This window comes from Typha latifolia, chromosome 4, assembly GCF_019914945.1.
Source record: "Typha latifolia isolate L0001 chromosome 4, TyphaL0001v2, whole genome shotgun sequence".
Taxonomy (NCBI): domain Eukaryota; kingdom Viridiplantae; phylum Streptophyta; class Magnoliopsida; order Poales; family Typhaceae; genus Typha; species Typha latifolia.
Window position 1 is genome coordinate 11,150,729 of NC_133089.1, and position 13,076 is coordinate 11,163,804.

General features: G+C 32.8%; 1 protein-coding gene across 1 annotated transcript; it reads right to left on the reverse strand.

Moving 5' to 3' along the window:
• Positions 1–2,608: 2,608 nt before the first annotated feature.
• On the reverse strand, positions 2,609–4,410 carry LOC140787052 (uncharacterized). Its single transcript, XM_073135803.1, has 2 exons — positions 4,373–4,410; positions 2,609–3,803 (listed from the first exon to the last, which is right to left on the reverse strand). Exon 2 carries the CDS (start codon positions 3,798–3,800, stop codon positions 2,751–2,753), a length of 1,050 nt encoding a protein of 349 aa, XP_072991904.1. The 5' UTR covers positions 3,801–3,803; positions 4,373–4,410; the 3' UTR covers positions 2,609–2,750.
• Positions 4,411–13,076: the final 8,666 nt, after the last annotated feature.

Here is a 13,076-nt window from a genome sequence, read left to right on the forward strand (position 1 = left end):
CATATATATATCAACATGATCATAATAATATGTCCATGCAACATGATTGCCCATGCAATATGCCTATCATATCTATATCTACAACTCACATATATTAATAAAAGAACACATAATATGCATTATTTAAAATTATCAAATCCTTTATCCCAATCTCATAGTCATAGCCATGAATTATCAATATATGCCCAAAGAGCTATTAATTAGATACGAAACATATGAAACATATGCTCGCACATCATCTCACACATTGAGGTAGGATAAATATTTAACGGTAATGTCGCTCATACGTGTTTAGCGATACTACATATGACGAGTTGTTTGTGGCTATTAGATTAAGGACCCTAGCCGTAAGCTCATATCTCATCTCCATCATCATCGTTCTAGTATATCATCACACACAATAAAATCATTACTTGAAGCAGAATTATTGCACACATCTAAACCATTATATATAATGAGAATATGAGAACATATCTCAATGGGCATTATGACCCTCCATCATCGGGTATTGTTTTATCTATAACACTATCTTTCAACTATAATTTCATATCACCCAGTGTCTAATCTACGTAATCAGCAGTGTTATACTTACTCAAATTGATGCACGCCGTGTTTAATATTCTCATCCTAATCTCACAACCTTAGGCATTATCGATACAAATAACGTATTATATGCACTATACCCCTAACCCTGGGCGTAGCAGGTGAATGAGCACTACTAAAATGACACTTAACTATATGGTGATACGTGCAAGGGTACAGTGATTAAAAGCATCAATCATGTAACATACACATCAAAGTTATTATATTTAAATATGCACCAATAATCTATAAATAACTATAAAATAGTAGAATAAATATAATTATGTTGAATAGTAATAAATATTTATATATGTATGATATGAATGCAATGAACCCATAAAGTAAAACAATATTTTGATACTACAATATTCCTAACATGTAGAGGATTCACTTGTCTAACATTATTTCAAAGTTAACCAATCTAACTACGTCATGGGATCATTCTTGCACGATATTGAATCTACCTCGACAATAAAAGTATCACACCTACCACTAATTAATTAAATAATTATATCGACCACCATTATAGGTTTGGGTAGGTCCATCTAGTAATTCTAATATTTATTAAATCAAGTAGAGCTAAGATATTAATTACAATGGTCTAACGCATTATTAAGAGTTACTAATGCAATTATGATTATATTTACCATTCCACAAGTTACTTTATCAAATATTAAAGCACATTTAATATGATTATCAATCTCAATTAGAGCTAATTTCTCATTATGAGCAAATTAGTAGAAGAACTCTCATACTGCTGCCTCTTTTATTAAAATTAATTTATAATAATTATTATAGCTAATTAAACTATCATCCATAGATAATTAATAATTAAGACTCATGTTTGACAACAGTAATTAAAAAAAATGCTAAAATAAATTACCATAATCTAATGAACAATTAAACCAATTGGGCTAACCCAAAGCTCAAAACAATGAGCTGTGTTACAACAAACCCAAAGATTATAACACTAACCTACAAAGTTTGGGCCTAAAACCAAAACTATACAAGATAGCTACTTGGGCTGGGTTATAGCCCAACCCATCATAATTATTGGGTGGGTAGTAGCCCAAACCCACCATAGACTTGGGCTAGGTTGCCTGCAATCCAAGCCCAAGCTAGGCTAGGCTGCACCTAGCCCAACCAAACTACATCCCCCTCTTTCCTCTCCCAAAGCATGTCGAGAAGAAGGAGAGTGCCTGGGGTGAACACCACCAATGACCATCGACCAATGCCACACCTCTTCTCTCTAGCTGGGGAAAAGGCACACGGTGCCGACCGGAGATGAAGCATGATTTCCTCTCAATAGAGATGAGAGGAGTGGACTAGTGAGCTACTAGGAGAATGATGCAAAAACTATGCTAGAAGGATGAGGAGGTTGAGAGGAGCGTGCACAGTGCACGAGTGGCCAACTAGGATAGGGAAGGCTTATTCGTGGTTGGCGGCCATGGAGTTGGCCCACATTATCATCGAGCTACGAAAGCCTCGAAGTAAGATGTTATCGACTTCCCCTTGCAAAGGGAAAGCTTCCCAAATGGCCAAAGGGAGAAGACACTGACAATGATAGCCAAATAAATGGATCGAAAGCCGACAAGGGGAAACATTTGGGACCGCTATGGGGAGGCACATGGTCGTTGGCCGATTGATTTTTCAATGAAAGCGAGAGGAAAGAAAAAATAATAATTACTTAATTAAACCGAAATTAAGCATGCCTAGACTAAAAGAAAGCTCTAATGAGTCAATCCACATGGTCGGTGTCCTTTGGCAAGGCGATAGAGCCCTCAAAACCATGGACAGCGGTGGACTAAAAGAAAAAACCAAAAGCATAATAGGAGAGGGAGAGATGAACCAGCACGTGCGCATGCTATTATTTATTTATTTTTATTTTTTTAACAGGATGTTACAGAAATATTCTTTGGAGATCTAGAAGATAAGGTAGTATTTCTCTATAAAGCAGAAGTATCTAAATTATATCCATATCATACGTCTAAATTTTTAAGATCAAATATCACTATCTCATGTCATGTAGATAGATTTATATCTCAACAATAAACCCACATGTTTACAGCATCAAGAACGAGGAAAAAAAGAAGAAAATTTATGACAAAAATCCAACATCTTTCCTCCCTCATAGAGAACCCAAATGATATTTAGATAGTATAGAACAACTAGGTTGATTGTTGTGAATGCTCCTCCCCACTTTTCTCCACGGTTTGACCCTCAGGCTCTTGCAATGACATAACAGTCTCAAAGGCCCCCACCAAAGCCTTCACCTTGCTCTTCCTCTTCTCCATGAGCTTGCTCCTTGTCTCCTCTATCACATCATTATTCTTTGGTGCCTCCTTCTTCATCCCCTGCATAGTCTCCTGCTTCTTCACCACCACCACCACCGGTGCCATCTGCTTCTTCGTTGGCTCGACAAAGACGACGTTTGATTGCTCCAATGGGGTATTCTCTGTACCAACTTCCAGCTTTTCACCATCGCCTTCTTCTCCCTTTGGCTCTTCAAGGCGTTCCTTAGGCTTCTCTTCATCCTTGCTTTCATCGATCTCAATTCCTTCCACTTCGATGACTGTAGAGGCCTCAGACACTTCTCCGAGAGAACTTGTCTCGTGTTCCACATCTTGAGGAGGAGAAACACAAGTAGGTTCCGAATTCTCTAGCTCGTTAAGGATCGGGTCGGGGAGCTCGTCGAGCATACTGTGCTTGATCTCCTCTAGTTCAGATATGATGGTAGGTGTTTGTGTAAGCTCATGAGCATTACCTCTTGTTGAAATGGGAGCGTTGGCTTCTATTCTCTTCGTCGTAGTACCAGGACTCTGCGCCCTTACTAGGGCATGAGTTCTTCCACTTCTGCTAATAGCATTTGATGGCTTATATGTTTTTGTTTTTAGAGAGATTGTTTCCTTGGGAGTTTTAAGTCCTCTCTCATTTGCAGGAGCAGTTCTAGTGCGTGTCGACGGAGATTTATCTGCTAGTTTTCTTCCTGGAGGATGGTGGATCTTGCCATGTGTTGAAGCGTTTGACAAGCTTGAGCTAGCTGTTGTTCTGCAGAAGGATGTTGATGGTTTACTAGAGAGCGAAGGAGCGATGCGATCCGGCAAGCTCAACGGTTTCGGTAGTCGTCGGCCGTGGTGGGTGTCGGCGCTAGCGAGAGTTGAAGAAGAGACCTTCTCTCTCAGGCGAGGAGGACCTTCCTTTGGTCTTGATGTAGCCATGAGCTAAATTTTGAAGGAAATAAGCAAGAAATTGGGTATATTCTGGAAAGAATATACAACTTAGTGCAGCTAAAGAAACGATGAAAGTGATTAAGATATTAAAATGAGCACTTCTTATAAGTTTGTAAGTACTTTGGTAATTTAATTTAATTATCTATGTACTTAACTTCCGCATGGCAAACTATATCATAAATTAAGCACACAAAGTAGCAAGAAAAAGGTATACTGATTGTTACAAAGGCTATAAGATTAACCGGTGAATAGAACAAACTCCACTCCTAATTAAAAGTTAAGCTCATTTAATGTAATAGTAGTCTATCCAGAAAGTTTTCCTCAACACTATAAAGGAGAAGAAAGATCATAACTTTTGATCTAGGAATTCACTAATCTTTGCCTCTGATGTAAAATGTGGTTAAAAATGAAGCTTAGTCACCCAAGGAGAATCCAAAAAGAGCATGATAAATAAAATTTTCACATCAAATAACATGTTGTTAGTCTGCAAAATCGTAACAAGATCCAAAAGAAATACGACAAAAGAGAGGAGGAGAAAGTCGGCATGCAATCTAATATACCTTTTGTTTGGAGTAATCAATGCATGATTCTATTTCCTTCTTGCTCTAAGGCAACATCAGATGCAAAAGGGATAAGAAAATACAGAGGAAGGTGGACAATGGGCAATCTAAGATACCTTTTGTTTGGAGTAATCAATACATGATTCTATTTCCTTCTTGCTCTAAGGCAACATCAGATGCAAAAGGGATGAATAAAATAGAGAGGAAGGTGAACAATGGGGAAGCTCTTGTCCCCAGTTCTAGGTCCCAAACAAGATCTGTTGGCTTTTGAGGACAACGGGTGAGAGAGAGAGAGAGAGGAGAGACAGGTGAGTGGTGGGAAGAAGCGGGGAAAAAGTACAACCCCATGTTTTATATTAGTTAGCAATGGACCAAGTCAACTCAAACGGTTTCGTATGCGGATTAGATACATATATACGGGTTTAGATATCCATATTCGACAAAATTATTACTTACCTCTAATTTTTCTCTCTTGTCCGGCTACAATTATATAATATTCTATAATATTGAATAGGGCATCAGTCACTCTTTCACTTTTCGATGGTAAATTAGTTTCTTTATTTTATTCTCCTCCTTAAATGGTCTATAAATAATACAAATTTTTTATTGTATAAGCCAATTTCCTCTCTCTCCAACAAAATATGCAATTTCTAGTATATATCAAATGAAACTCTCACTAATATTTGCTTTGAGTTTAGGGATCTTTTCTGAAATGGTTCAAAAACTCTAAACTGATTCAGTAATTAAATATCTTTTATTTTTTTATTTTTATATCTAATCAAGTTTATTCTCTAAAAAATAAAACTAAATAATCAAATTTTGGGCTTAGCCTTAAACCAAACAAGGCCTTTAAGTTTTAGGACTAAATAACCGGTTGGTCTAAGTAATGTATGTAATATAACAATCTTATCGCTCGATAGATATATAGTAGAATTACACTAGTTGCGAGTGAGAGTTTTATAGAATCTGCTAAGAGAGTGAAATATATCATTTCTTTGTACTCATGGCTCAAGCTATCTTTATTTTCCATCAGCCTTTTGTTTATTTAATCCATTTGCAATCTAAGCAATACAAAAAAAAATTACAATGATAAACTTATTAAATTATTGTATCACTAATAAAAATGTTAATAAAGTATTAGAGTCCTATTTATTAAAAGTATCGTTTTAGTCTTAACCATCTATGTGATTACACCAATTAACAAATAAAACAACAATAAGAAGTTTTACAAAATATGTAGAATATGCGCAAATAGTTTAAATATAATAGATTTTTATACCATTACCTAGAAAGGTAACTCGTGGTTAACACAAAATACTAAGATCTTAGAAATAAGGGAAGTTTTTAATGACACCCTATATTTTTATTATTTTTTAATTAACAGATTATCTTTAAAGATTTTATAATTTGAGCCCTCTTTTTCTTTATAATTTTCATATGAAATCTTGAGTTAACTAAATCTAAATATTTTTAAATAAAAGAATATCAATCAAGGTATATTCTATTAGAATACTAAAAATAATTTAAATATTTTCTTTCGTGGAGTAAAGTAGGGCGATTACATATTAAATATTTTTTATTTGGTGAGTGAGGTAGGCCAGTATATGGCTTAAATGTGATTAGGTTAATTTGAGTCAAGATTAAAAAAAATTTAAGACCAATACCTATTTTCACATTGACCCACTCTCTTGAATTATTAGAAATAACTCACTTGATCGTCAATGTGAGAGAAAGATCAGGGGAACTAAATCAACTTCAAATTTTAATTATAATTAATAATAATGAGCTTACAAGTTTTTCTTTAGGCAAAGCTAGAGGATCATACAAATTACTTTCTTAGATCACAACCAAAATAAACAGCGTAATAAAATAAATAATGCTTCACAAAATAATAAGAAAAGTCTTACAAAAAATGACAAGATACCTTTCTATCTTGAAAATGTCTTAGAACAAAATCTTCACCTTTTTTTTCTTGAGATATATTTCAGAAGCTCTCTAAGAAAAACTTTCTTTTTCTTTCAAAAAAAAAAATTCTCTTCTATTTTTCCACTCTCTCTTAACTATAATAATTGAGTCCTATCCTTACATAAGATGAGATGCCCAAATACAACAAAAACAACATTAATCCCAAAGAACCATGTACATGAAAACAAATTCTTCATCATTTTCCAAATACATAATAATTACAATAATTAAGAAAGTATGCACTAAGATCCAAATTCATAATGCCAAAGTATCATACCTCTCATCCTCGATTATCGACGAGTAAGGTAGCAAAAAGGATGAAATAATGCAAGATAAAACTCGTCATGGCCATGTGAGAAGAAAACATGAACATAACTTTTCATTAGGGAAAGCTATCTCCATCTCCTTAGCAAAACATTAGGGAATTTTATATTTCTCTTTTACTCTACACACCTTAATTGAGAAATAGATGAAAAGTTATGTTCATGTTTTCTTCTCACATGGCCATGCGGTTATTCAAGAAGTCAAGGTAGATGACACTCGATCGGTGTATATATATAGATTGGTGTGAGCAAGTCTTTATTTCTAGTACTATTATAGCCAACAATAACTTTAGTTTATTATGAGAAGCTAAGAATTTTATTTCAATGAACTTTGAAATGAAAATATAAGAAAGATATCATTTATGATAGGGATAGAAATATTTCGAGATAATCAAGTGGAATATTGAGATTGTCTTAGAAAGCTTAAATTAACAAAGTTTTAGAAAGATTTAATGTGCAAAATTATAGCTCCACTATTGTTCTAATTCAAAATGGAAGAAAGCTTAAATTAACAAAGTTTTAGAAAGATTTAATATGCAAAATTATAGGTTTACTATTGTTCTAATTCAAAATGAAGATAAGTTCATCTTAGTCAATGTCTCGAAATGAATTGAAATGTGAAAGCTTGAAAGATATTCCTTATGCTTCTATTACTGAAAATTTAATGTATGAACAAGTTTGCACCCGACCAGAAGATATTAGTTTTGTTATTAGGATGTTGGGTAGATACCAAAGAAACCTGGAACTCAATTATTAAAAACATGTAAAGAAAGTTTTAAGATACTTGAAAGGGATAAATGATTACATGCTCACATTTAGAAGGACTAATCACCTTGAGTTGGGAGCAAAAATTGACCCGATTTGATAACCCGATGTGATAACCCAACATAATTAAATGGGTTAACTCACCTAACTCGGTTACTAATTGGGTTGTGTTCAGATTTATAACGCTAACTTATTTGACCTGATATGACTCATTTAATTATATTGGGCATGTTGTTGGCTTGGGTTAACATACAACTGCAATAACCCGATATATATATATATATATATATATACTTGATATATACTTGAGTGAGTTGAGTCTAGCTCGGTTTGGCTCAAAATTGATTAAACTTTACATTGGCTCGGCTCAAACTCGAGATGAACCAAATAATATAGGCTCGACTCGATTATAAGATTATAGAGCTAGCTCAATTTTGCAAATTATTTATTACACATTTACTTTACAACTACAATAATACAACTTTTAAGAGTTGGGTACATAAAAAAATATGGGACTAAAAGTGGGATGTGGGACTAAATGTCATCCAACTTATTTAAAATAATTTTTTACCTGTAAAATCTAGAATTTTAATCCATACTATTTTTGAGATTGAAGCGCAATACTAACTATACAACAACACATTACTATAATTTTTAAATAGATAATATATATTATATTATATTAAAAAAATTGAGCTAATTCGGGCCGACCTAAGCTCAATTAGTTTTTTGAACTAGAAACCCAGCTCAAGCCGAGCTATAAACAAGCTGAGCTTAAGACTTTTCTAATAGCCATATATATATATATTAGATTTCTAACTCTAACTCACTCTCATTAGATTAGAGGAATCTCTTATTACCCTTGTTAACGTCTTCCTAATTTCTAAACCTCTCTTTCTTCCCAGATCTCATACTAGGGATAATGGAGGAGGAGTGGCTACGAGGAGCCCTCACATATTGGCAGTGTATGCCTTTCACCTGTAGTCTAGAATAGTGAGGATATATTAAGAGAGAGAGAGAGAGAGAGAGAGAGAGAGAGAGAGAGGCAAAAAGAGGTAAGAACCAGAGGTACTAGAGGAGATTACTTTGGCATGTTAGCCATGGCAATGCACCGAACTTTTGAAGCAAGGTGTGAAGCATGATGGGTGGACTCTACTATTGCCCCAAGCATTGAACTTTCTAATGATTTGCCACAAAAAAGAGTAGGGGTGAGTGTTATTCTTTACATTGCTGGATTCTTGTCGAGGTTTGATCTTTGTTATTTTGATACATTTATGTTATTTTTCTTGTAGTGGATCTTTGGGTGGACTTGATACTTTTTTATTTCTTTTGTTTGTGTAAAGTTATATCAGTTAGGAGTGATGGGAGAAGGTGGATCTTAGTAAATTTCGTTTAGTTCCAAAGAATTATATTCTTTTTGCATGACATCAATTAGAAAGTTATGTTTTATATTTGGAGTTGTAATTGGGTTAGAACTTAGAATTGATGAATCTGTAGCTTGAAAATTCTTGAATCCATATAATAATTTTGTTCAAGGGTGCGAGAAGCTGTAATCTGTCTAAAGCATATAAATTTATATATCATAGTTCTGAAGTCTAATTACGGTAGCATTGATTTCCTCACTAGGTTGGTAGTGTGTCCTATTTTCTTCTTTCTAAGATTATTCAAGATAGACAAGAATAATTTGAATATTTTCTAATTACTTTTGAGAAGTTGACAAACCCAATCTTAGTATTTTTATATTTTTATCCATTTTTTTGTTAGGGTATTTGATCAATTATCTGTATTTACGAAATTGAAGAACACTTTCTTATTCTATTATATAGTGATGTACTTCCAAAACTGAGTATTATTATATATTTATGTATATGAGCATTTTGTTGATCTCTTATGTTGTCCCTATTACATTCTTTTTTAGATTTTATTGCAGGGTTATGATCTTTAAACAATTGGGGGCTTAGAGCGAGGTTGTTTGCTTTTGTTCAATCTATTTGAAGTTTATGATAGATTGTGGATTAAAATTATGTTGTATTTGTGATGGGGGTTATTGTTAGGTTTAAAAGACAGAACTATGATTAATAATTTAAATTCAATTGCTTAATGGTGTTGGTTAATGCTTTTGAAATTTGCACAATATCTATTTAATTACTTAGTGTTATTTTGAATTATTTCATTTTTGTGTTATATTATTTTTTTAATCATGTTAATTATGTCATGTTATCATGTTACTGTGTAAATGACTCATTTATTAAACATGTTTATGGGTCATGTCATGTTACTCGTTTAATAATTGCGTTGTGTTCGTGTATATTAAATTTGATTCGTTTAATAATCGAGTTGTGTTTGAGTTAAGGTAAAGTTGACTTGACCCAAATATGATCTGACCTAAATGTTATGATCCGACCACGTGGGTTGAGCAAGTTGAATCGGTCGAGTCGAGTCTAGTTAGTTTAATTTACTTATTATCTTTTAATTTTACTTAAAGTGGATAATCTGCATGTGGATCTAATTCACTAGAACTCTGCTCCTATAAATATGAGTAATAATGAGTTAATTATATCATGGAATGAATATTGAGTTTAGCTAGTTTTCTTATTTGTATTTATCTTTTATCGTAGCTATTGGATCGTCATTATCTTCATAAGAGTAGATGATAGCCCTAGATCTACTCAAAGCACCAAAACCCTAGATCCATAACTCATGAGGATACCATCTATAAAAATCTCTCACATTTAGATCGGTCTAGATTTTATTCGTAACACTAAACCAACTTAACTTAACTCGATTGCCACCCCTACCTTGAGGCTTGGTTATTCAAACATATATTATGGAGGTTGTTTCAATACTAGAAAGAGTAATTCTGATTATATGTTTCTTATACCAGAATAAGCTTTTTCTTAGAAGACTGCCAAGCAAAGTGTCATTAGTTCGTTCACTGTGGAGGCCAAGTTCATAGCTTGCTTTGAAGCTACAAATCATGGATTGTGGCTAATAAATTCGATTTTAGTGCTAGGAATTATGGATATGATCTCCAAGATACTAAAGATTTAGGCCTTGTTTGCATATAATGTAAAATTTTTCTATAGAGTTTTAGTACCATGGTAAAAGAATGATGCATATTTTATTACTATGAAATCAAAATACTACGGAGTTTTAAAACTATATGATGTTTGGATGAGCTAGCTTTTAAAAAACTAGCCGTTGGCAAACTAGACGTTGCAAAACTAGCGGTTGCAAAAAAAAATTTCAATTTTACCTTCACTAGTTTTTATAAGTATAACAATGAATTCTATAAATATGACCAAGCTTTTCTTAAATAAGAGCATCTACTTATTTTTTAATATTTTTTTTATTTCTACTCTACATATTTATGGATTTGGATCATTAGAGGCGAATAAATTAGGAGGATGATGATATAATGTTCGTTATTTTTCTAAATTTATTTGATAATCAATCAGAAAGACAGTCTTGATTCTAACATGTGCAGCATATGTTCAAGAAAATTTTGAAGGTCATGAAAGTCATTACAAAAGTCAGCTTCAAATGAATGCTCATATCTTTCATGCACTTATGAATTTTCTAAAAGAGAGAAATCTTCTTCGTAATACCAGAGGTGTTGTAGTTAAAGAGCAAATTGCAATATTTTTGTATACGTTATCTCGAAATGTAAGTAATCGTGATGTACAAGAAAGATCTCAACATAGTAGTGAAATAGCATCTCGACATCTCAAACAAGTATTAGAGACAATTACTGAAATGACACAATATTATATGCACAAGCTAACAACCATTACACTACTAGAAATAAGAAACAATAGCAAATATTTTCCATACTTTAAAGTAAGGACTACTTAGACAAATCTTTATTCTTTTGAATACATTAGAAAATGTTAATTCTTTTATTTTTATTGTAGGATTGTATTGGTGCTAAATGTCCCTATATCAATATCACTAGAAGACTAAGAACCTTATCATAATCGTAAAGAAACATTATCACAAAATATAATTATAGCATGTGATTTTAGTCGCTGGAAGGGAGAATTCTGCATTTGATGCTAAAATTCTGCAATCTTTATTAGATCAAGATTTTAGTGTTCCATGAAAAAAATATTATCTAGTTGATATAGGTTATGCTAATACACTAAGTTTTATTGCTCTATACAGAAGAGTGAGCTATCATTTGCAAGAATATGGAAGAACTCAAGCAAGACCTAGAGACTACAAAAAATTATTCAACCTTCGACATGCATCTCTCTGTAACCATATTGAACGCATTATTGGCATCTTAAAGATGCGCTTCCTAATACTAAAGGTGGTTAATTTTCACCTAATTGATTCACAAAGATATATTATTACTACAGCTTGTGTGCTAAATAATTTTATTAGAATTTATAATGAGTATATGAAATAGTTAAATAATTCTATTACTCAAATTGATGAACACGAGATCATTGATGATCTAGAAGATGATGAAAACTAATGGAGAAGATATTGATAGCATGAACAATCAACATACTGTAGGTCCAATCAAAAAAGCTAAAATAGCTCATCAAATGTGGGATGATTACTGCAACATAGGAAGAGCTCATATTATGACATAAGTAATATAATCACATGTACACTTGCTTGTGCTTAGCTTTTTGTACTTCAACAAAATTTTTTGTATGCATAATTTGGTTACTCATATATGTAAGATTTGCATGATTTTTTTTTCATAAAATGAAATTAAAGAAAATTTATCTTCGTAGTTGTCAGTTTAAAAGATATCATCGAAAAAAAAGATAAACATCAACCTATTAAAGGTCCAAAATAGTCATCAAAATTAGAAATAAAAATGACGCATCCTATAACTCCTAAGGTAGCTAACGCAACTGAGCCCTAAGCCAAGTCATCATTATGTTACCTTTGAGAGCTGTGAACGTTTCATGATTATCCTTATCTTTAAACATTATAGTTGCTTCAACATATCTTCATTAGATGCAAATTCTTCCTTTTCATTGAAAAACTTAAATACATTTAGTGATAGAGAATGTTGAATTTTCTTCAACAAGTCTCTACAAATTCTGGGCTTCAATATAACGAATTGTCTATTCTTTTATCGTAACTATATAATCTTGAATAGAATAAGATTTAAAACTTTTGTTAGTTTTAGATCTCTTTACTGATCCAAAACCAACAACAGTAGCTCTTGCATATCTTCTATTATTTGGGTATTTCATTTGAGATAAAGGAATTTTAGTATAAGATATTTGAGTGGATGGCGGGTCCATAGTTGTAGCATTAGCTTCTCCGCATTGCTCTTCCCAATCAAAATCAAAATGATAAATGACATGTAGGAGTAACTGAATAAGATGTTGTTTATCCTTGTGAATGCATACTAGCTCTAACTCCATAGTCCTTAAGTCCTTGAGATCATTTACTTTCAGCATATCTCGCTACAAATATTTATTTTATAGCATGTTAAAAAGTTAATATGCATACATAATATGCATGAAGTCTATTACTAAAGAAAATACATTGGGTGTAGTAGCGACCTCCAAACTTCATCAGGGATAGTTACCATGTGGTTGTTGTAGTCCCATCCAAATCCACTAAGTTCAGATAATTATTTTAGGATTTTGAAATTCTTCTTCAATTGCTACTCATAATCT